Here is a 25,000-nt window from a genome sequence, read left to right on the forward strand (position 1 = left end):
TAAAACAGCTACATTTATTCTCCGCGGGCTCTAAAACCACTACCATCAGTAATAAACCCACATTTATAACCCTACCTGGGACCATCATATGCATCAGAAACAAATGCATCTCACAGCACCAACTCAAACACATAGTGATTCACCGCAGCAATGACTTTGAATGTCTGCAGTTGTTTTGAGTGGTAAAACAAACAAGACCCAATTAACAGTTGATTCACTGCAGGGACTTAGTTTAGAGGCCTTGTGATTCATATAAATGTACATTATAGCAGATGAAGAGGATGTCTCTCTTAGATTTCACAGTGGTAACACACTCAATAATTCAAATTCAATCAGGAGTTGAAGATGTAGACGAGCGATCAAAGACAACATTCAGCTTCACTTGGTGGGAAACACTACCGTTGCACTAGTCCACATCATCATCATCATCATGAGTCATGACCTATAACCTCAGCAAAGGAATAATACATAATAAATGGGAAACGGTTCAACAAAAACAACTTCCTTTGTCAGTTCGTTCAGAGAGCAGCAATACAACACGGTCAGACGCTAGCTACTATGACCACCTCTCAGCAACTGTTTGCTCTATCAAATGTTGGATTGTTGCCGTCTAGGGACAAAACTCCCTCGTAACAGAGATTCTTCATCTCAGCGTGCTCACCTGTATAAAAGGATAAATACATAGAAACATGTTTGGTTGACTCACCACTGACTTTGACGGGAGGACTCCTGACCAGCGGACTGCTGGACAGACTGGTCAGAACCATGGCAGCTGTCACCTTCTCCATGTCCACTTCCTCCTCTGACTTCCTGTTAAAAACAACACCAACAAACAGAGAATATTACTGGGCATGAAAACACAACAACAACAAACCGATAATGTGTCTGTGTCCAAAACGGCATTATATACAGCTCTGGCCCAAAGCACTCTGGTCCCATGTGGCTCAGTTGGTAGAGTAGGGTGCTTGCAATGCCAGAGTTTGTCGGTTCGATTCCCACAGGGCACTCACTACTGTAACTCACTCTGGATAAGAGCATCTGCTAAAAATGCCTACATAGGTACTGTGGTACTACATAGGTCATGTGTCACTACATAGGTACTGTGGCACTACATAGGTACTGTGGTACTACATAGGTACTGTGGTACTACATAGGTACTGTGGTACTACATAGGTACTGTGGTACTACATAGGTAATGTGGCACTACATAGGTAATGTGGCACTACATAGGTAATGTGGCACTACATAGGTACTGTGGTACTACATAGGTCATGTGGCACTACATAGGTACTGTGGTACTACATAGGTCATGTGGCACTACATAGGTACTGTGGCACTACATAGGTACTGTGGCACTACATAGGTACTGTGGTACTACTTAGGTACTGTGGTACTACACACACAGTACTCCCAACAGAACTCTGAGAAACAAATGTCAGTTTGATTGCTGAACGGTGCTGTGATCAGTGTGGCATTGATCTAAAACACATTGTCAGTGTTCGAGGCTGAAGGCTTTGCTTTAATAGGGGCCAGTATCCATTAATGAAAGCATCAAACTATACCAATCAACTAAGCACACTAACAACCCTGCAGAAGTCCAAACCCCAGGCTGCTGAGCCCCACAACACTAAGAACCCATTGAGCTAAAGCCTAGATGTGGTTCAAACCAACAACCACAGCTGGAGAGGGTATATGTTGACAGACAGATCCAGAACTGGAGAGGGTATATGTTGACAGACAGAACCAGAACTGGAGAGGGTATATGTTGACAGACAGAACCAGAACTGGAGAGGGTATATGTTGACAGACAGAACCAGAACTGGAGACAGACAGAACCAGAACTGGAGAGGGTATATGTTGACAGACAGAACCAGAACTGGAGACAGACAGACAGACAGCCGAGTAGAAAGGAGCTCCATCTGAGAGTAGAGAGGAGATCCATCTGAGAGTAGAGAGGAGCTCCATCTGAGAGTAGAGAGGAGCTCCATCAGAGAGTAGAGAGGAGCTCCATCTGAGAGTAGATAGGAGCTCCATCTGAGTAGAGAGGAGCTCCATCTGAGAGTAGAGAGGAGCTCCATCTGAGAGTAGAGAGGAGCTCCATCTGAGTAGAGAGGAGCTCCATCTGAGTAGAGAGGAGCTCCATCTGAGTAGAGAGGAGCTCCATCTGAGTAGAGAGGAGCTCCACCTGACTAGAGAGGAGCTCCACCTGAGAGTAGAGAGGAGCTCCATCAGAGAGTAGAGAGGAGCTCCATCTGAGAGTAGAGAGGAGCTCCATCTGAGAATAGAGAGGAGCTCCATCTGAGTAGAGAGGAGCTCCATCTGAGTAGAGAGGAGCTCCATCTGCGAGTAGAGAGGAGCTCCATCTGAGTAGAGAGGAGCTCCATCTGAGTAGAGAGGAGCTCCATCTGAGTAGAGAGGAGCTCCATCTGAGAGTAGAGAGGAGCTCCACCTGAGTAGAGAGGAGCTCCGCCTGAGTAGAGAGGAGCTCCACCTGAGTAGAGAGGAGCTCCATCTGAATAAAGAGGAGCTCCACCTGAGTAGAGAGGAGCTCCATCTGAATAGAGAGGCGCTCCACCTGAGTAGAGAGGAGCTCCGCCTGAGTAGAGAGGAGCTCCATCTGAGAGTAGAGAGGAGCTCCACCTGACTAGAGAGGAGCTCCACCTGAGAGTAGAGAGGAGCTCCATCAGAGAGTAGAGAGGAGCTCCATCTGAGAAAGAGGAGAGAGGAGCTCCATCTGAGAGTAGAGAGGAGCTCCATCTGAGTAGAGAGGAGCTCCATCTGAGGGTAGAGAGGAGTTCCATCTGAGGGTAGAGAGGAGCTCCATCTGAGAGTAGAGAGGAGCTCCATCTGAGTAGAGAGGAGCTCCATCTGAGTAGAGAGGAGCTCCATCTGAGTAGAGAGGAGCTCCATCTGAGGAGAGAGGAGCTCCATCCGAGAGGAGCTCCATCTAAGTAGAGAGGGGCTCCATCCGAGTAGAGGGGAGCTCCATCTGAGAGTAGAGAGGAGCTCCATCTGAGTAGGTAGAGGGAGGGGTCCAACAGAGGGGTAGAGGGGGTCCAACAGAGGGGTAGAGGGGGTCCAACAGAGGGGGGGGGTAGAGGGGGGGGGTGGTCCAACAGAGGGGTAGAGGGGGTCCAACAGAGGGGTAGAGGGAGGGGTCCAACAGAGGGGTAGAGGGGGTCCAACAGAGGGGTAGAGGGGGAGGGTCCAACAGAGGGGTAGAGGGGGGGTCCAACAGAGGGGTAGCGGGGGGGTGCAACAGAGGGGTAGAGGGGGTCCAACAGAGGGGTAGAGGAGGGGGTCCAGCGGTGGGGTAGAGGCGGGGGTCCAGCGGTGGGGTAGAGGGGGGGTCCAACGTAGGGGTAGAAGGGGTCCAGTGAAAGGATAGAGTGTAGAGGGGCTCCCCAGTCTCTCTGATGTGGGCATATAGCAGGGAGGCTCATCGTTTATTACAGTCCATGGCCTATGACGCTCACTTCCTCCTGAATAATGGACTATAAATCACAAACCTTGTGCAAACCCACAGAGCCTCCTATCACCATGAAGGACATTAAACAGAGCCTCCTATCAGACACAATGGGATTCTTCTCTTCTACAGGATGCAGAGATGTGTTCTAGATAAAGACGATGTGTTCTAGATAAAGACGATGTGTTCTAGATAAAGACGATGTGTTCTAGATAAAGACGATGTGTTCTAGATAAAGACGATGTGTTCTAGATAAAGACGATGTGTTCCAGATAAAGACGATGTGTTCCAGATAAAGACGATGTGTTCTAGATAAAGACGATGTGTTCTAGATAAAGACGATGTGTTCTAGATAAAGACGATGTGTTCATCTCAGGGCCGTGGATAATAACAAGAGAGAGAAATCAATACCTGCCCTCCTTCCCACTCCCCAGACATCTGTGATTTTGTCTTTAATGATATAATGAGGAGCCACCCTGCAGTCTGCACCCTCCTCCATTCCCTGTCCCAGAGACAGACAGAGACGGAGACGGAGAGAGAGAGAGCGAGAGTGAGCGAGCGAGAGAGAGAGCGCGAGAGAGAGAGCACGAGAGAGAGAGCGAGAGTGAGCGAGCGAGCGAGAGAGAGAGAGAGCGCGAGAGAGAGAGAGAGAGAGAGAGAGAGCGAGAGCGAGAGAGAGTGAGAGAAGAGAGAGAGCGAGAGAGTGCGAGCGTGAGAGAGAGTGCGAGAGAGAGAGCGCGAGAGAGAGTGCGAGAGAGAGTGCGAGAGCGAGAGCGTGAGAGAGAGAGAGAGAGCGAGAGTGAGAGAGAGAGCGAGAGAGAGCGAGCGAGCGAGAGAGAGAGCGCGAGAGAGAGAGAGAGAGAGAGCGAGAGTGAGCGAGCGAGAGAGAGAGCGCGAGAGAGAGAGCACGAGAGAGAGAGCGAGAGTGAGCGAGCGAGCGAGAGAGAGAGAGAGCGCGAGAGAGAGAGCGCGAGAGAAAGAAATATGAGCATGTTTTTTCCTGTGTAAAACTTTCACAGCCAACAAGAAGTGAAACTCATAGCCTTGGGGATTTAAATATCTTTCAACGTTTATCTTTCAGCGTGCTGCTGAATGTTAGCTAGCTCTCCAGAACTGAAATACAGCCCAACTGAGCAGACAGACAGATGGGACACAGACTGCAACACTAGTCCATGTAAACGCTTCAGTTTCTCTTTGAAAGAACTGCAGGCCAGAATGATTAATGTGATGGTTAGCAGTAAATTACACTTCGATTATCATCAGTATATTTTCTCCTTCGGGGGAAGAGTGGTCAACAGACCACTCCACAGAGAAAACACATTTCCAAAAGCAGAAATGTCTGTTTCACCAGAGTAAGAATGAATCCAGGGACGATGGCTGTATGTGGTAATACCCACAAGCTATTACTGTACAGCTAGAGGACCAGAGGGTTACTGTAGGTCAGTCTGGGAGAAGCTTGAGGAGCCTGTGACGTACTGTGACGTAGCCATAGAGTAGACCAACACAGAGCTCCACTGTGACGTAGCCATAGAGTAGACCAACACAGAGCTCCACTGTGACGTAGCCATAGAGTAGACCAACACAGAGCTCCACTGTGACGTAGCCATAGAGTAGACCAACACAGAGCTCCACTGAGACGTAGCCATAGAGTAGACCAACACAGAGCTCCACTGTGACGTAGCCATAGAGTAGACCAACACAGAGCTCCACTGTGACGTAGCCATAGAGTAGACCAACACAGAGCTCCACTGTGACGTAGCCAGAGTAGACCAACACAGAGCTCCAATGTGACGTAGCCATAGAGTAGACCAACACAGAGCTCCACTGTGACGTAGCCATAGAGTAGACCAACACGGAGCTCCACTGAGACGTAGACCAACACAGAGCTCCACTGAGACGTAGCCATAGAGTAGACCAACACAGAGCTCCACTGTGACGTAGCCATAGAGTAGACCAACACAGAGCTCCACTGAGACGTAGCCATAGAGTAGACCAACACAGAGCTCCACTGTGACGTAGCCATAGAGTAGACCAACACAGAGCTCCACTGAGACGTAGCCATAGAGTAGACCAACACAGAGCTCCACTGAGACGTAGCCATAGAGTAGACCAACACAGAGCTCCACTGTGACGTAGCCATAGAATAGACCAACACAGACACACAGAGCTCCACCCTGGCTGTCGGACTGGTGTATCACATGTGACTGCCTACTGATGGATTCTGGGTTCTAACTATTAAACTTGAAATGTAGTTAATTATCAGGTGTTCTACTGAAATATTGAGTGCTATGGTTTAGAGGGTCGACACCCGGTTAATGGTTATCTGTAGGAGGAAGGTATATGGGGGGTGCAATTAAACTTGGAATGTACTGAGTGTAGGGAAAGCGATCATATGTGACAGGCATTGATAAGTGGAGAGAGTCATGGACTGGTGATGCCCGTATCACTTAGTATCTTTAATGCTAGGCAGGAAACTATGTTCAGCAAGAATCAGGAGACTCCACCCAAAGTGGGATACACATACCGCCACTATTGTAAACATGTTTTTGTCGATTCAGCTGTTCGATCCTCTGGGAAGAATAAACTTATATTTCACAGTGTCAGTCGAGTTCTTACTCTGGTAATTACAACCTAACACCACACTGCTAACCTTATGCTGTTCTCTGTCTCACTCTCTCTAGTTCTGTCTGTGGCTTATATATGTATATATTTATCTTTATCCCTCTGTGAGTTTCTCTGTCTAGCGGTTTCTCTTTCTCCATTGTCTTATTCGGTCTGTTGATGTATTTTCTCTCTCAATGTTTCCCTCTCGCTCACTCACACTCTCTGAAGGTGATGTATCCCATAATGGCCAACAGAAAATGGGAGATTTCCATTTTCACAGGCCACAGAAACCTTGGAGAAAAAGGCCCACCCACCCAACTGTGCTCTTTGACCCAAATATCTCAACTCCGGCTAGAGCTGCTGCGGCACAACTCTTTTTAGACAGAGCAGGTGGTGGTGCGATCACACTACTTCCTCTCACTGAGAGAGTGAGAGAGACAGAAAGAGAAAGAGAATGAGACAGAGAGAAAGAGACAGAGAGCGAGAGAAACAGAGACAGAGAGCGAGAGGGAGACAGAGAGAGAGGGGGGGAGACAGAGAGAGAGAGAGGGAGACAGAGAGCGAGAGAGAAGGAGACAGAGAGAGAGAGAGGGAGACAGAGAGAGAGCGAGAGAGGGAGACAGAGCGAGAGAGACAGACAGACAGACAGACAGACAGACAGACAGACAGACAGACAGACAGACAGACAGACAGACAGAGACAGAGGGAGGGAGGGGGAGACAGAGAGAGGGAGACAGAGACAGAGAGAGGGAGACAGAGACAGAGAGAGCGAGACAGAGGGAGACAGAGAGGGAGACAGAGACAGACAGAGAGAGAGAGGGAGACAGAGAGAGAGGGGGAGACAGAGACAGAGGGAGACAGAGAGGGAGAGGGAGACAGACAGAGTGAGGGAGACAGAGACAGAGAGAGAGACAGAGAGGGAGACAGAGAGAGAGGGAGACTGAGAGACAGACAGAGAGAGAGAGAGAGAGGGAGACAGAAAGAGAGAGGGGGAGACAGAGACAGAGGGAGGGAGAGGGAGACAGAGAGAGAGAGGGGAGACAGAGAGAGAGAGGGGAGACAGAGACAGAGAGAGGGAGACAGAGAGAGGGAGACTGACAGAGAGAGGGAGACTGACAGAGAGAGGGAGACTGACTGACTGACAGACAGACAGACAGAGAGAGAGAGAGAGCATTGTGAGGCTAAAAGCAATATGGGCATGTTTTTCATTCAATTTCCTGTGTGATCTCCACATCTTTTTACTTGAGGAAGTGTGTTTAGCGGTGTGTTTTGCGGGTGTGTATGTGTATGTTTGTGTGTGTGTGTGTGTACAGTCTACTCTAGTTACAGAAGTCTACAGAGATGGAAAGAGAGAAAAACATTAGTTCCCCTGATAGATCACACTAGGGGGCTGAGGTGGTGGGGTTAGGAGGGGGTGAGGCGGTGGGGTTAGGAGGGGGCTGAGGTGGTGGGGTTAGGAGGGGGGTTGAGGCGGTGGGGTTAGGAGGGGGCTGAGGTGGTGGGGGTTAGGAGAGGGGGCTGAGGTGGTGGGGTTAGAGGGGGGCTGAGGTGGTGGGGTTAGGAGGGGGGCTGTGGTGGGGTTGGGAGGGGGTTGAGGTGGTGGGGTTAGGGAGGGGGCTGAGGTGGTGGGGTTAGGAGGGGGCTGAGGTGGTGGGGTTAGAGGCTGAGGTGGTGGGGTTAGTCTACTGGTTTAGGAGGGGGTTGAGGTGGGGTTAGGAGGGGGGTTGAGGTGGTGGGGTTAGGAGGGGGTTGAGGTGGTGGGGTTAGGAGGGGGTAGGTGGTGGGGTTAGGAGGGGGGCTGAGGTGGTGGGGTTAGGTGGTGGGGGTTAGGGGGGGTTGAGGTGGGGGGTTAGGAGAGAGGTGGTGGGGTTAGGAGGGGCTGGGGTTAGGAGGGGGGGGCTGAGGTGGTGGGGTTAGGAGGGGGCTGAGGGGGCTGGACAGTGGGGAGGGGGCTGAGACTGCAATAGGAGGGGGCTGAGGGGGGTTAGGAGGGGGTTGAGACAGTGGTTAGGAGGGGGTTGAGGAGGGGTTAGGAGGGGGTTGAGATGGTGGGGTTAGGAGACGGGGTGAGGGGGTTGAGACCCTGGGTTAGGAGGGGGGCTGAGGCGGTGGGGTTAGGAGGGGGCTGAGGGGGAGGGGGCTGAGGTGGTGGGGTTAGGAGGGGGTGGGGTGAGGTGGTGGGGTTGAGGAGGGGGGGTTGAGGTGGTGGGGTTAGGAGGGGGGCTGAGGTGGTGGGGTTAGGAGGGGGGCTGGGGGTTAGGTGGTGGGGTTAGGAGGGGGTTGAGGTGGTGGGGTTAGGAGGGGGGTGGGGTTAGGAGGGGGACTGAGGTGGTGGGGTTAGGGGGTTGAGGCGGTGGGGTTAGAGGAGGGGGCTGAGGCGGGGGGTTAGGAGGGTTGGGCGGTGGGGTTAGGAGGGGGTGAGGTGGTGGGGTTAGGAGGGGGGGGTTGAGACTGGGGTTAGGTGGTGGGGTTAGGAGGGGGTTGAGGTGGGGGGCTGGGGGGTTAGGAGGGGGCTGTTGAGGGGGCTGGTGGGGTTAGGAGGGGGGGTTAGGAGGGGGCTGGACGGTGGGGGGATTAGGAGGGGGTTGGAGGGGGCTGGTGGGGTTAGAGGGGGGTTGAGGTGGTGGGGTTAGGAGGGGGGGGTTGAGGGGGTTGGAGGTGGGGTTAGGAGGAGGGGGTTGAGACGGTGGGGTTAGGAGGGGGTGAGACGGTGGGGGGTAGGAGGGGGAGGGCTGAGATGGTGGGGTTAGGAGGGGGTTGAGACGGTGGGGTTAGGTGGTGGGGTTAGGAGGGGGCTTGAGGGGGGTTGGTGGGGTTAGGAGGGGGCTGAGACGGGGTTAGGGGGGGCTTAGGGGGGCTGAGGGGGGGTTAGGAGGGGGTTGAGGTTGAGGGGGGTTAGGAGGGGGCTGAGACTGAGGAGGGGGCTGAGGTGGGGTTAGGAGGGGGCTGAGAGGGGGCTGGACCTGGGGTTAGGAGGGGGTTGAGGGGTTGAGAGGGGGGCTGAGACGGTGGGGGTTAGAGGGGGCTGAGACGGGGGTTAGGAGGGGGTTGAGGCGGTTGGAGGGGGCTGAGGTGGTGGTGGGGTTAGGAGGGGGTTGAGGCGGTGGGGTTAGGGGGGGGTTGAGGTGGTGGGGTTAGGAGGGGGTTGAGGGGGTTGAGGCGGTGGGGTTAGGAGGGGGCTGAGGCGGTGGGGGGGGTTGAGACGGGGGTTAGGAGGGGGTTGAGGGGGGGTTGAGGGGGTTGAGACGGTGGGGTTAGGAGGGGGAGACGGTTGAGGGGGCTGAGACGGTGGGGTTAGGAGGGGGTTGAGGCGGACGGTGGGGTGGGGGGTTTGGGGCTAGGAGGGGGCTGAGGCGGTGGGGTTAGGAGGGGGCTGAGACAGTGGGGTTAGGAGGGGGCTGAGACCCTTGAGGCAGTGGGGTTAGGGGGGCTGAGACGGTGGGGTTAGGAGGGGGCTGAGACGGTGGGGGGAGGGCTGAGGAGGGGAGGCGGTGGGGTTAGAGGGCTGGTGGGGTTAGGAGGGGGGACCGGTTGAGGGGGCTGAGTGGGGTTAGGAGACGGTGGGGGGGGTTGAGGCGGTGGGGTGAGACGGGGTGGGGTTAGGAGGGGGGTTGAGACCTGGGTTGAGGGGGCGGGGGGGAGGGGGTTGGAGACGGAGGGGGGGGTTGAGACGGTGGGGTTAGAGGGGCTGAGACGGTGGGGTTAGGAGGGGGGTTGAGGCGGTGGGGGGGTTGAGACGAGGAGGGGGGTGGAGGCGGTGGGGTTAGGGGGGGTTGAGGCTGGGGTTAGGAGGGGGCTGAGGCGGTGGGGTTAGGGTTAGGAGGGGGGGTTGAGGCGGTGGGGTTAGGAGGGGGCTGAGACGGTGGGGGGGTTGAGAGGAGGAGGGGGCAGAGACGGTGGGGTTAGGAGGGAGGGGGCTGAGGCGGTGGGGTTAGGAGGGGGCTGAGACCTGGGGTTGAGGAGGGGGTTGAGACCTGTGGGGTTAGGAGGGGGCTGAGGCGGTGGGGTTAGGAGGGGGGGCTGAGACCTGGGGTGGGAGGGTGGGGTTAGGAGGGGGGGTTAGGAAGGGGGTTGAGGCGGTGGGGTTAGGAGGGGGTAAAATGAGACGGTGGGGTTAGGAGGGGCTGAGGGTGGGGTTAGGAGGGGGGTTGAGACCTGGGGTTAGGAGGGGGCTGGGCGGGGGTTGGGGTTAGGAGGGGCTGAGGCGGTGAGGCGGTGGGGTTAGGGGGTTAGGGGGGGTTGAGACCTGGGGGTTAGGAGGGGGCTGAGACGGTGGGGTTAGGAGGGGGGGCTGAGACGGTGGGGTTAGGAGGGGGGCTGAGGTGGTGGGGTTAGGAGGGGGCTGAGGCGGTGGGGTTAGGGAGGGGGCTGAGACGGTGGGTTAGGAGAGGCGGGGGGGCTAGGGAGGGAGACGGTTTAGGGGGGGCTGAGGGGGTTAGGAGGGGTTAGGAGGGGGCTGAGACGGTGGGGTTAGGAGGGGGGGCTAGGGGGGGTTAGGGGGTTGAGGCGGTGGGGTTAGGGGGGCTGAGGGGGTTGAGGGGGCTGAGACGGTGGGGTTAGGAGGGGGTTGAGACGGTGGGGTTAGGAGGGGGTTGAGGCTGGAGGAGGGGGCGGTGGGGTTAGGAGGGGGCTGGGGCTGAGGCGGGGGGGCGAGTGGGGTTAGGAGGGGGACGGTGGGGTTGAGGGGGTTGAGACGGTGGGGTTAGGAGGGGGTTGAGGAGGGGGGGTTAGGAGGGGGCTGAGACGGTGGGGTTAGGAGGGGTTGAGAGGGGGCGGTGGGGTTAGGAGGGGGCTGAGACGGTGGGGTTAGGAGGGGGCTGAGGGGTTGAGATGGTGGGGTTAGGGGGGCTGAGGCGGTGGGGTTAGGAGGGGGCTGAGACGGTGGTGGGGTTAGGAGGGGGGGGGTTGAGATGGTGGGGGGGCTAGGAGGGGGGGGTTGAGGCGGTGGGGTTAGGAGGGGGCTGAGATGGTGGGAGAGACGGTGGGGTTAGGAGGGGGCTGAGGCGGTGGGGGGGGTTAGGGGGGGCTGAGAGGTGGGGGCTGGGAGGGGGCTGAGGGGGTTGGACGGGGGGGGTTTAGGAGGGGGGGCTGAGAAGGGGTTGAGGAGGGGGGCAGACGGGTGGGGTTAGGGGAGGGGGCTGAGGCGGTGGGGTTAGGAGGGGCTGGAGGGGGTGGGGGGGCGAGACGGTGGGGTTAGGAGAGGGGTTGGAGGGGGTGAGACGGTGGGGGTTAGGAAGGGGCTGAGGCGGTGGGGTTAGGAGGGGGCTGAGAGGGGTTGGAGGGGGCTGAGACGGTGGGGGCTAGGAGGGGGCGAGTGGGGTTAGGAGGGGGGGCTTGAGAGGGGGCGGTGGGGTTAGGAGGGGGATCCGAGGGGGGGGTTGGAGGGGGCTGAGGCGGTGGGGTTAGGGGGCTAGGAGGGGGCGAGACGGTGGGGTTAGGAGGGGGTTGAGACGGTGGGGTTAGGAGACGGGGGTTGAGGGGGCTGAGACGGTGGGGGGGCTTGGGGTTAGGAGGAGGGGGTTGAGACGGTGGGGTTAGGAGGGGGTTGAGGGCGGTGGGGGTTGGGGGTTGGGGGGCTGAGGCGGTGGGGGGTTAGGAGGGGGGGGGAGGGGGTTAGAGGGGGTTGAGGCGGTGGGGTTAGGAGGGGGTGGGGTTAGGAGGGGGGCTGAGGAGGGGGAGGGGTTGAGGCGGTGGGGTTAGGAGGGGTTGAGACGGTGGGGTTAGGAGGGGGTTGAGACCTGGGGGTTAGGGGGGGCTGAGACGGTGGGGTTAGGAGGAGGGGTTGAGACGGTGGGGTTAGGAGGGGGTTGAGACGGTTGAGACGGTGGGGTTAGGAGGGGGGGTGGGGTTAGGAGGGGGACTTGAGGGGGGCTTGAGGCGGTGGGGTTAGGGGTTAGGAGGGGGCTGAGACGGTGGGGTTAGGAGGGGTGAGACGGTGGGGTTAGAGGCGGTGGGGTTAGGAGGGGACCTGTGGGGTTAGGAGGGGGCTGAGACGGTGGGGTTAGGAGGGGGCTGAGACGGGGGTGGGGGGGTTGAGACTGAGGGGGGGCTGAGACCTGAGGAGGGGGCTGAGACCTGGGGTTAGGAGGGGGATGAGACGGTGGTGGGTTTAGGAGGACGGTGGGGTTAGGAGGGGGGCTGAGACGGGGTTAGGAGGGGGTTGAGGCGGTGGGGTTAGGAGGGGGCTGAGGCGGTGGGGACGGTAGGAGGGGGCTGAGACGGTGGGGGGGGCTGAGGCGGTGGGGTTAGGAGGGGGTTGGAGGGGCTGAGACTGCGGTGGGGTTAGGAGGGGGCTGGACGGGGGTTAGGAGGGGGCTGAGACGGTGGGGTTAGGAGGGGGCTGAGACGGTGGGGTGAGGGGGGCTGAGACGGGGGGTTGGGGGTTAGGAGGGGGCTGAGGGGGGTTGAGGGGGCGGTGGGGTTAGGAGGGGGTTGGGGTAGACTGAGACGGGGGGGTTAGGAGGGGGTTGAGACGGTGGGGTTAGGAGGGGGTTGAGACGGTGGGGTTAGGCGCGGGGGAGGGGGTTGAGGAGGGGGCGGTGGGGTTAGGAGGGGGTTGAGACGGTGGGGTTAGGAGGGGGGGGCTGAGACGGTGGGGTTAGGAGGGGGGGGGCTTGAGACGGGAGGGGCTGGGGGTTAGGAGGCGGTGGGGTGGGGTGGAGGGGGGTTGAGACGGTGGACTCTAAAAGTAGGAGGGGCTGAGACCTGGGGGGGGGTTGAGACTGTGGGGTTAGGAGGGGGCTGAGACGGTGGGGGCTAGGTGGGGTTAGGAGGGGGCTGAGACGGTGGGGTTAGGAGGGGGTTGAGACGGTGGGGGGGCTTAGGAGGGGGCTGAGACAGTTGAGACGGGGTTAGGAGGGGGTGGGGTTAGGGGGGCTGAGGGGGTTGAGGCGGTGGGGTTAGGAGGGGGGGCTTGAGGACGGTGGGGTTAGGAGGGGGCTGGGGTTTAGGAGGGGGCAGGTGGGGGAGGGGGCTAGGAGGGGAGGGGGTTGAGACGGTGGGGGGAGGCGGTGGGGCTGGAGGCGGTGGGGTTGAGGAGGGGGGGCTGAGGCGGTGGGGTTAGGAGGGGTGGGGTTGAGGCGGTGGGGTTAGGAGGGGGTTGAGAGACGGTGGGGTTAGGAGGGGGTTGAGGACGGTGGGGTTAGGAGGGTTGAGACGGTGGGGTTAGGAGGGGGTTGAGACGGTGGGGTTAGGAGGGGGCTGAGACGGTGGGGTTAGGAGGGGGTTGAGACGGTGGGGTTAGGAGGGGGGTTGAGACGGGGGGGTAGGGGGGGGTTGAGGACGGTGGGGTTAGGAGGGGGAGGCTGAGAGGAGGGGGTTGAGACGGTGGGGTTAGGAGGGGGCTGAGACTGGTTGAGACGGGTGGGGTTGAGGGGGAGGGGGTTGAGGGCGGTGAGGCGGTGGGGTTAGGAGGGGGTTGAGGCGGTGGGGTTAGAGAGGGGGTTGAGACGGTGGGGTTAGGAGGGGGTGAGGCGGTGGGGTTGGAGGGGGCGGAAGGGGCTGGGCTGGGGTTAGGAGGGGGCTGAGACGGTGGGGTTAGGAGGGGGCTTGAGGGGGGGTTGGTGGGGGGGTTAGGAGGGGGCTGAGGCAGTGGGGTTAGGAGGGGGTGGTGGGGTTAGGAGGGGGTTGGGAGGCGGTGGGGTTAGGAGGGGGCTGAGACGGCGGTTAGGAGGGGGGCTGAGACGGTGGGGTTAGGAGGGGGTTGAGACGGTGGGGTTAGGAGGGGGTTGAGACGGTGGGGTTAGGAGGGGGTTGAGGAGGGGGGGCTTGAGGACGGTGGGGTTAGGAGGGGGTTGAGGCGGTGGGGTTAGGAGGGGGAGGCGGTAGGGGGCTGAGACGGTGGGGTTAGGAGGGGGCTGAGACCTGAGGGTGGGGTTGAGACCTGTGGGGAGGGGGGTTGGGGAGGGTTAGGAGGGGGCGGGGGTGGGGTTAGGTTGAGGAGGAGGGGGCTGAGGCGGTGGGGTTGAGGGGTGGGGTTGAGGCGGTGGGGTTAGGGGGGGCTTGAGAGGGGGTTGGACTCTGGGGTTAGAGGGGTTGAGGCGGTGGAGGTTAGGAGGGGCTTGGGGTTAGGAGGGGGCGGTGGGGGTTAGGAGGGGGGCTGAGACGCGGGGGGCTGAGACTGTGGGGTTAGGGGGGTTGAGGAGGGGGTGAGGGGGCTGAGACGGTGGGGTTGGGAGGGGGGGGGGGCTGGGGTTAGGAGGGGGCTGAGACGGGGGGTTGGAGGGGGCTGAGACGGTGGGGTTAGGAGGGGGTTGAGGCGGTGGGGTTAGGAGGGGGCTGAGGCTTGAGAGGGGGTGGTGGGGAGGGGTTGAGGACGGGTGGGGTTAGGAGGGGGTAGAGACGGTAGGAGGAGGTTGAGGAGGTGGACGGGGGGTTGAGGCGGTAGGAGGGGGGCTGAGACTGGAGACGGTGGGGTTAGGAGGGGTTGAGACGGGGGTTGAGGCGGTGGGGTTAGGAGGGGGTTGAGGCGGTGGGGTTAGGAGGGGGTGAGGCGGTGAGGAGGGGGTTGAGGCGGTGGGGTTAGGAGGGGGGTTGAGGTGGTGGGGTTAGGAGGGGGCTGAGGGGTTGGAGGGGTGGGGTTAGGAGGGGTTGGACGGTGGGGTTAGGAGGGGGCTGAGGCGGTGGGGTTAGGAGGGGTTGAGACGGTGGGGTTAGGAGGGGGTGAGACGGTGGGGGGGCTGAGACTGAGTGGGGTTAGGGGCTGAGGCGGTGGGGAGGCAGGGGGTTAAGGAGGGGCTGAGGCGGTGGGGGGTTAGGAGGGGGTTAGGAGGGGGCTGAGACGGTGGGGTTAGGAGGGCTGAGTGGGGTGGAGGGGGTTGAGTGGGGTTAGGTGGGGTTAGGAGGGGGGTTAGGAGGGGGCTGAGGCGGTGGGGGGTTAGGAGGGGGTTGAGACGGTGGGTTAGGAGGGGGGTGAGACGGTGGGGTTAGGAGGGGTTGAGACTGGAGACTGGGGTTAGGAGGGGGCTGAGGCGGTGGGGGTTAGGAGGGGTTGGGAGGGGGCTGAGACGGTGGGGTAGGAGGGGGCTGAGACGGTGGGGTTAGGAGGGGTTAGGGCTGAGACGGTGGGGTTAGGAGGGGGGCTGAGACGGTGGGGTTAGGAGGGGGCTGAGGCACGGTGGGGGTTAGGAGGGGTTAGGAGGGGGCTGAGACGGTGGGGTTAGGAGGGTTAGGAGGGGGTTGAGGCGGTGGGGTTAGGAGGGGTCGGTGGGGTTAGGAGGGGGTTGAGGAGGGGTTGGGTTAGGTGGGGTTAGGAGGGGGGCTGAGACGGTGGGCTGGGGGGGCTGAGACGGTGGGGTTAGGAGGGGTTAGGAGGGGGCTGAGACGGTGGGGTTAGGAGGGGGCTGAGACGGTGGGGTTAGGAGGGTTAGGAGGGGGCTGAGACGGTGGGGTTAGGAGGGGGCTGAGACGGGGGGTTAGGAGGGGCTAGGAGGGGGGCTGAGACCTGGGGGGGTTGGAGGCTAGGAGGGGCTGAGGAGGGGGGTTAGGAGGGGGGCTGAGGCGGTGGGGTTAGGAGGGGGCTGAGGCGGTGGGGTTAGGAGGGGGTGAGACGGTGGGGTTAGGAGGGGGTTGAGACGGTGGGGTTAGGAGGGGGGTTGAGGCGGTGGGGTGTGAACGGTTATCTGATCTGGAGTGGACTAGTTTTAAATTTAAATTATTCACTAGGATGAGTAACACATGCAATCCACCACCAATTTTCAAATGAAAACAAGTTCTCGATATATTATACATGGAACAATGTTTTCTATGTATTCATGATTACTATTCCCTTTCATCAATAACAGCTTCTACACATGAGACCGGGGGCAATGTGTCACTGTCCAATGTCACCCCTGGACATGGTCATCTACAACGGAGCTTACTCAATAATAATGTTACTACAGACAGCTAGCTCTGTCCATGCTTTTCCTACAAAATGTTCATCTGATATTATAGGTAGCTAATTGATTGGAGGTTCAAGCTAGCTCACCCAAAGCAGGCATTTCTCCTCCTCGCTGGTCTGCAGATGCATGACTACATGATCATGATGTTGTTGCTGTAACATTTAAAATGGGCATTGCACTAGAACAACAATAACAACTAGCTATCGATATCAGATAGACATTTTCAGGAAAAGCAGCTCATAGGGGTTAGTAAAAATAAAATGTACATCCTTGCCTTGGTTCGACATTTAAATCTCGCTATCTAAAGTAAGATCTGAGAGATCTCACCTTTTCATCTCCGTGGTAATTTGCTGTCATCTCATCTGGGTTACTGCAACACCCTGATTGAAGCAACTGCACATCTAATCTTCTCCCCCATACCCTCTCGATTCTACAGGGAGCTAGCCTCTTCTCCTCAAAACATTGCTAGCAAGCTAACTAACGTTAGCCAACTTGAGCAGAGATCTCAGCTTGTTAACTAACAATGCCAACCAACTACACACCAAATATGTGACCCGTTTCAGGAAACTAGGCGTGTGTTGCGGGTCACTACTTCACACGAGAGCTGTTTGAACGCCTTCTGGAACATGTGAGCTTTCATGTGCCTTAATAACAAACTTGTATGCCATCTGTAAATACAAATAAAATGGTGAAGTTACCAGCCTAGTTGGTTTAGCCACAGACAAAGTGAGCAACCTTCCTGCTAGCTATGATTGGCTGAGATAATGAGTGGGCTGGACTTCCCGAGAGATTAGTTCAGATTGGTCTGCCATATAGCACGCTTCTCTCTATTTGAGCGGGTTAGTATGTGTAGGTAATCCTGTCTAACGCAGCTTATACAGTGGGGAGAACAAGTATTTGATACACTGCCGATTTTGCAGGTTTTCCTACTTACAAAGCATGTAGAGGTCTGTAATTTTTTATCATAGGTACATTTCAACTGTGAGAGACAGAATCTAAAACAAAAATCCAGAAAATCACATTGTATGATTTTTAAGTAATTAATTTGCAGTTTATTGCCTGACATAAGTATTTGATACATCAGAAAAACAGAACGTAATATTTGGTACAGAAACCTTTGCTTGCAATTACAGAGATCATACATTTCCTGTAGTCTTTGACCAGGTTTGCACTCACTGCAGCAGGGAATTTGGCCCACTCCTCCATACAGACCTTCTCCAGATCCTTCAGGTTTCGGGTCGGTCGCTGGGCAATACGGACTTTCAGCTCCCTCCAAAGATTATCTATTGGGTTCAGGTCTGGAGACTGGCTAGGCCACTCCAGGACCTTGAGATGCTTCTTACGGAGCCACTCCTTAGTTGCCCTGGCTGTGTGTTTCAGGTCGTTGTCATACTGGAAGACCCAGCCACGACCCGTCTTCAATGCTCTTACTGAGGGAAGGAGGTTGTTGACCAAGATCTCACAATACATGGCCCCATCCATCCTCCCCTCAATACGGTGCAGTCGTCCTGTCCCCTTTGCAGAAAAGCATCCCCAAAGAATGATGTTTCCACCTCCATGCTTCAGGGTTGGGATGGTGTTCTTGGGGTTGTACTCATCCTTCTTCTTCCTCCAAACACGGCGAGTGGAGTTTAGACCAAAAATCTCTATTTTTGTCTCATCAGACCACATGACCTTCTCCCATTCCTCCTCTGGATCATCCAGATGGTCATTGGCAAACTTCAGACGGGCCTGGACATGCGCTGGCTTGAGCAGGGGGGCCTTGCGTGCGCTGCAGGACGGCGTAGTGTGTTACTAATGGTTTTCTTTGAGACTGTGGTCCCAGCTCTCTTCAGGTCATTGACCGTGTAGTTCTGGGCTGATCCCTCACCTTCCTCATGATCATTGATGCCCCACGGGGTGAGATCTTGCATGGAGCCCCAGACCGAGGGTGATTGACCGTCATCTTGAACTTCTTCCATTTTCGAATAATTGCGCCAACAGTTGTTGCCTTCTCACCAAGTTGCTTGTTCTCCCCACTGTATATATATTGCATAGTGGAACTGCATAAGTGTTGCTCTCCACTTTCTGGAGGACTGAGTTTTGAAATAAGTGGAATTAGAGTATGATAGCTAAGGAGATGGAGAAAACACAGGTTTCCTGATTACATCTTTAAACTAAAGATCAACCATGGCATCCGTGACAGGGAGAATAGTCCAACCATGATGTCTAGCTAGCTACATTTTCAGATATTACACGTTTCTAATTTTGACAAAGTCATTTTCATTTCAAGTTAAAGTGTACTGTTAGCTAGCTAGCTAACATTAGCTGGCTGGCTCACTAGCTAACCTTGTGTGTAGCTACATGTCTTGACAAAAGACTCCACTATGCAAGTATCCATTTCAATAGAATGTCACTGCAACAACTGTTAGACATAGCTGGTAAATTCGCTCTGGCGATCTACTCCAATTTTAGATCACAGGTAAGATAGTCTAGCTAGCTACATTTTCAGATATTACATTTCTAATGTTGACATGAGGTCTTTTCATCTAAGAGCAATTTGCTTGGCCAGTTATAACCTAATGTTAGGTAGCTAACATTGAACCTGATTGGTTAGCTACTTGCAGATTCATGCAGGGTAGTAACATCATGAGTTGGGATTATGGTTCATTGTTTACCTAGCTAGCTAGCTACATGTCTTAACAAAAGACTCCACTATGCAAGTAACCATCTGGCCATCTACTCCTATTTCAGAGCACTCTCATCTGAGGGTGCCAGAGCGCAGAATAACTGATGAATTTATGAACATTCAACACCCGTTGAATACATCGGCAAAAAACAATAATTAAATTGTTGCCAGCAGCACAGTTACAGTCGCCAACGCTCTCATTTGTGTCTGGAAGTAGCTAGCAAGATAGCCAATGTTAGCCAGTTAGCTTGGGTGCTTGACTGCCATTGTATGGTCAGAACGCTCAGATCAAACCTCCTCATCGGCCAGAGGATCCAGTGTGCCCTCCGAGAGCGTGCCAGAGCGCAGAATAACTGATGAATTTACGAACGCTCAACACCTGTTGAATATGGCCGGTGTCAGTAAACATCGGCAAAAAAAGCATAATTAAATTGCTGCCGCAGTTACAGTCACCAACGCTCTGGATAACATAAAACAGCCAAGCCAGCTCTGCTAGGGCGAGTAAAATGGTCAGAGTGAGCTGTTCTCTCATTTGTGTCTAGTTAGCAAGTTAGCTTGGGTGTTTGACTGCTGTTAGTACAGAAAGCTCGGATCAACCCTTAAAGAGACGGGTCGGGCTAAAGCTCAAATCAAATCAAATGTTATTTGTCACATACACATGGTTAGCAGATGTTACACACGAGTGTAGCGAAATGCTTGTGCTTCTAGTTCCGACAATGCAGTAATAACCAACAAGTAATCTAACTAACAATTCCAAAACTAGTCTTATACACAGTGTAAGGGGATAAAGAATATGTACATAAAGATATATGAATGAGTGATGGTACAGAGCAGCATAGGCAAGATACAGTAGATTGTATCGAGTACAGTATATACATATGAGATGAGTATGTAAACAAAGTGGCATAGTTAAAGTGGCTAGTGATACATGTATTACATAAGGATGCAGTAGATGATATAGAGTACAGTATGTACGTATGCATATGAGATTAATAATGTAGGGTATGTAACATTATATAAGGTAGCATTGTTTAAAGTGGCTAGTGATATATTTTACATCATTTTACATCATTAAAGTGGCTGGAGTTGAGTCAGTGTCAGTGTGTTGGCAGCAGCCACTCAATGTTAGTGGTGGCTGTTTAACAGTCTGATGGCCTTGAGATAGAAGCTGTTTTTCAGTCTCTCGGTCCCAGCTTTGATGCACCTGTACTGACCTCGCCTTCTGGATGATAGCGGGGTGAACAGGCAGTGGCTCGGGTGGTTGTTGTCCTTGATGATCTTTATGGCCTTCCTGTAACATCGGGTGGTGTAGGTGTCCTGGAGGGCAGGTCCTGGAGGGCAGGTTTGCCCCTGGTGATGCGTTGTGCAGACCTCACTACCCTCTGGAGAGCCTTATGGTTGTGGGCGGAGCAGTTGCCGTACCAGGCGGTGATACAGCCCGCCAGGATGCTCTCGATTGTGCATCTGTAGAAGTTTGTGAGTGCTTTTGGTGTCAAGCCGAATTTCTTCAGCCTCCTGAGGTTGAAGAGGCGCTGCTGCGCCTTCTTCACGATGCTGTCTGTGTGAGTGGACCAATTCAGTTTGTCTGTGATGTGTATGCCGAGGAACTTAAAACTTGCTACCCTCTCCACTACTGTTCCATCGATGGGGATAGGGGGGTGTTCCCTCTGCTGTTTCCTGAAGTCCACAATCATCTCCTTAGTTTTGTTGACGTTGAGTGTGAGGTTATTTTCCTGACACCACACTCCGAGGGCCCTCACCTCCTCCCTGTAGGCCGTCTCCTCGTTGTTGGTAATCAAGCCTACCACTGTTGTGTCATCCGCAAACTTGATGATTGAGTTGGAGGCGTGCGTGGCCACGCAGTCGTGGGTGAACAGGGAGTACAGGAGAGGGCTCAGAACGCATCCTTGTGGGGCCCCAGTGTTGAGGATCAGCGGGGTGGAGATGTTGTTGCCTACCCTCACCACCTGGGGGCGGCCCGTCAGGAAGTCCAGTACCCAGTTGCACAGGGCGGGGTCGAGACCCAGGGTCTCGAGCTTGATGACGAGCTTGGAGGGTACTATGGTGTTGAATGCCGAGCTGTAGTCGATGAACAGCATTCTCACATAGGTATGCCTCTTGTCCAGATGGGTTAAGGCAGTGTGCAGTGTGGTTGAGATTGCATCGTCTGTGGACCAATTTGGGCGGTAAGCAAATTGGAGTGGGTCTAGGGTGTCAGGTAGGGTGGAGGTGATATGGGCCTTTACTAGTCTCTCAAAGCACTTCATGATGACGGAAGTGAGGGCTACGGGGCGGTAGTCGTTTAGCTCAGTTACCTTAGCTTTCTTGGGAACAGGAACAATGGAGACCCTCTTGAAGCATGTGGGAACAGCAGACTGGTATAGGGATTGATTGAATATGTCCGTAAACACACCGGCCAGCTGGTCTGCGCATGCTCTGAGGGCGCGGCTGGGGATGCCGTCTGGGCCTGCAGCCTTGCGAGGGTTAACACGTTTAAATGTCTTGCAGTGAAGAAGAGTCTGCATGTTTCCGTTGCAGGCCGTGTCAGTGGCACTGTATTGTCCTCAAAGCGGGCAAAAAAGTTATTTAGTCTGCCTGGGAGCAAGACATCCTGGTCCGTGACTGGGCTGGTTTTCTTCTTGTAGTCCGTGATTGACTGTAGACCCTGCCACATGCCTCTTGTGTCTGAGCCGTTGAATTGAGATTCTACTTTGTCTCTGTACTGACGCTTAGCTTGTTTGATAGCCTTGCGGAGGGAATAGCTGCACTGTTTGTATTCGGTCATGTTACCAGTCACCTTGCCCTGATTAAAAGCAGTGGTTCGCGCTTTCAGTTTCACGCGAATGCTGCCATCAATCCACGGTTTCTGGTTAGGGAATGTTTTAATCGTTGCTCTGGGAACGACATCTTCAACGCACGTTCTAATGAACTCGCACACCGAATCAGCGTATTCGTCAATGTTGTTATCTGACGCAATACGAAACATATCCCAGTCCACGTGATGGAAGCAGTCTTGGAGTGTGGAGTCAGCTTGGTCGGACCAGCGTTGGACAGACCTCAGCGTGGGAGCTTCTTTTTTTTAGTTTCTGTCTGTAGGCAGGGATCAACAAAATGGAGTCGTGGTCAGCTTTTCCGAAAGGGGGGGCGGGGCAGGGCCTTATATGCGTCGCGGAAGTTAGAGTAACAATTATCCAAGGTCTTTCCACCCCTGGTTGCGCAATCGATATGCTGATAACATTTAGGGAGTCTTGTTTTCAGATTAGCCTTGTTAAAATCCCCAGCTACAATGAATGCAGCCTCCGGATAAATGGATTCCAGTTTGCAAAGAGTCAAATAAAGTTCGTTCAGAGCTTGGGGTCGGGCTAAGAACGATGCTGAATGGTTGCAGACAAAGAAAAGCTCTCCAGTTGGTACCAAAACATTCAAAGGCCATTTTCTCAAAAGTGAGGTTACAAGTTCCTAAACTTTCAAAGCAGAATTCATTTCCATTGTTCCTCAAATTCAGTGTATGATATACAATTTTGAACCTCTGTTGCTTTTATCCAATGTAAAAAAAACACCATTTAAAATGTTCTACAAAAGACTGAATCAAGGCGGTCGGTCACATATACACAGAGCAAACAATCATTTTCTAAACTAATGTTAGATTCGATCAAAATTACAAGTTGCTAGAAATCTAGCTAGACCTATTGCTCTGTTACCCAACGAAAAACCTCTAGATACAGGCTAGCCAGAGAAGGCTCTAATGCTATCTAGCATTACTTTTGTAGCAGTTATGCTATATGGAAACACTTTAATTATTTCATTGATCTTCCTCACCAACGCCTTGCTGTAGCTTTCAAATTCTGTGAATATAATTTAGTAATTTCAACAAATTTGATCCATATTTAGCACAGTGGAAAGCCTGCTTCAAAGACGAGCCCTGGCCCCCTGTTTGAAAGTATGCTACAGAATGATAACACCTCACCTGATTGGTCGGAAGAAAAAGCCCACCCACCAGAGCTCTTGTGTTTTTCTCTACTGTTGCAGAGCAGCTCTTACTAGTGAATCAAAAAAATGTACAACTACAAAACTTTCGGGTCACTAAATTAGTGCCAAAACATATTCGAAACAGGCAAATGTAGTTTTGATTCACCAGTCACAAAATCTTATTGGATTTACGTTTCCTGCACGTTATCTGCTTGCTAGTGTTGTTGCATTTATTCTCAGAAGAAGCCATGTTTGCTAATATTTTTTTTGCGACTTCAAAACTGGTTATACAGGCACAACTCATACTTATGACATGAATTTAACTCCATACTCTTTCTCAATTACACCTCGGAGTGGGACGAAGGGGATAGATTTACTTAAAGGGTAGAATATGCTTTCACGGGAAACATACAGCATGCACGCACAATCACCTAAACACACACACACACACACACTAGCCTCCTCCTGTACTCCCTGTTCACCCATGACTGCGTGGCCACGCACATCTCCAACTCAATCATCAAGTTTGCCTGATTACCAACAATGACGAGACAGCCTACAGGGAGGAGGTTAGGTCCCTGGGAGTGTGGTGCCAGGAAAATAACCTTTCACTCAACAAAACAAAATAACTGATTGTGGACTTCAGGAGAGGAGGGCGCTCCCCTCTCCACATTGACGGGACCACAGTGGAGAAGGTGGAAAGCTTAAAGTTTCTCAGCGTACACATCACTGACAAACTGAAATGGTCCACCCACACAGACAGTGTGGTGGAGAAGGCGCAACACCTCAGGAGGCTGAAGAAATTTGTTTTGGCACCTAAAACCCTGACAAACTTTTACAGATGCACAATTGAGAGCATCCTGTTTGGCTATATCACTGCCCGCAACCGCAGGGCTCTCCAGAGGGGGGTGCAGTCTACCCAACGCATCACTGGGGGCAAACTACCTGCCCTCCAGGACACTTACAGCACCTGATGTCACAGGAAGTCCAAAACGATCATCAAGGACAACAACCACCCGAGCCACTGCCTGTTCACCCCGCTATCATCCAGAAGGCGAGGTCAGTACAGGTGCATAAAAGCTGAGAACGAGAGACCTGAAAAACAGCTTCCATCTCAAGGCCATCAGACTGTTAAATTAGCCATCACTAACACACTAGAGGCTGCTGCCCTAAAAATATAGACTTGAAATCACTGGCCACTTTAATAATGTTTACATATTTTGCATTACTCATCTCATATGTACAGTTGAAGTTGGAAGTTTACATACACCTTAGCCAAATACATTAAAACTCAGTTTTTCACAATTTCTGGCATTTAATACTAGTAAAAATTCCCGGTCTTAGGTCAGTTAGGATCACCACATTATTTTAACAATGTGAAATGTCAGAATAATAGTAGAAAGAATGATTTATTTCAGATTTGATTTCTTTCATCACATTCCTAGTGGGTCAGAAGTTTACATACACTCAATTAGTATTTGGTAGCATTACCTTTAAATTGTTTAACTTGGGTCAAATGTTTCAGGTAGCCTTTCACAGGCTTCCCTCAATAAGTTGGGTGAATTTTGGCCCATTCCTCCTGACAGAGCTGGTGTAACTGAGTCATGTTTGTAGGCCTCCTTGCTCGCACACGCTTTTATACTGTATTAAATTCTCAAGGAGTTTTTTATGGGATTGAGGTCAGGGCTTTGTGATGGCCACTCCAATACCTTGACTTGGTTGTCCTTAAGCCATTTTGCCATAACTTTGGAAGTATGCTTGGGGTCATTGTCCATTTGGGAGACCCACATAATTTTGCTCCCTCATGATGCCATCTATTTAGTGAAGTGCACCAGTCCCTCCTGCCCGCAAAGCACCCCACAACATGATGCTGCCACCCCGTGCTTCACGGTTGGGATGGTGATCTTCGGCTTGCAAGCATCCCCATTTTCCTCCAAACATAACGATGGTCATTATGGCCAAACAGTTCTATTTTTTTCATCAGACCAGAGGACAATTCTCCAAAAGTACGATCTTTGTCCCCATGTGCAGTTGCAAACCATAGTCTGGCTTTTTTATGGCGGTTTTGGAGCAGCCTTTCAGGTTATGTCGATATAGGACTTGTTTTACTGTGGATATAGATACTTTTGTACCTGTTTCCTCCAGCATCTTCACAAGGTCCTATGCTGTTGTTCTGGGATTGATTTGCACTTTGGCACCAAAGTACATTAATCTCGAGGAGACAGAACACATCTCCTTCATGAGTGGAATGATGGCTGCATGGTCCCATGGTGTTTATAGTTGCGTACTATTGTTTGTACAGATGAACGTGGTGCCTTCAGGTGTTTGGAAATTGCTCCCAAGGATGAACCAGACTTGTGGAGGTCTACAATTTATTTTCTGAGGTCTTGGCTGTTTTCTCTTGATTTTCCC

General features: G+C 53.8%; 1 protein-coding gene across 1 annotated transcript in view; it reads right to left on the reverse strand.

Moving 5' to 3' along the window:
- LOC112236018 (zinc finger protein 704) overlaps positions 1-16,524 on the reverse strand; it is a 45,065-nt gene extending 28,541 nt beyond the window's left edge. Inside the window, exons 1-2 of the mRNA XM_042309979.1 lie at positions 16,279-16,524; positions 707-810 (exon numbers count right to left, since the gene is read on the reverse strand). Of these exons, the coding sequence (XP_042165913.1) occupies positions 707-810; positions 16,279-16,286 (112 nt within the window). The 5' untranslated portion in view covers positions 16,287-16,524. The remainder of the gene's footprint in view (positions 1-706; positions 811-16,278) is intronic.
- Positions 16,525-25,000: the final 8,476 nt, after the last annotated feature.

This window comes from Oncorhynchus tshawytscha, linkage group LG31, assembly GCF_018296145.1.
Source record: "Oncorhynchus tshawytscha isolate Ot180627B linkage group LG31, Otsh_v2.0, whole genome shotgun sequence".
Lineage (NCBI taxonomy): Eukaryota > Metazoa > Chordata > Actinopteri > Salmoniformes > Salmonidae > Oncorhynchus > Oncorhynchus tshawytscha.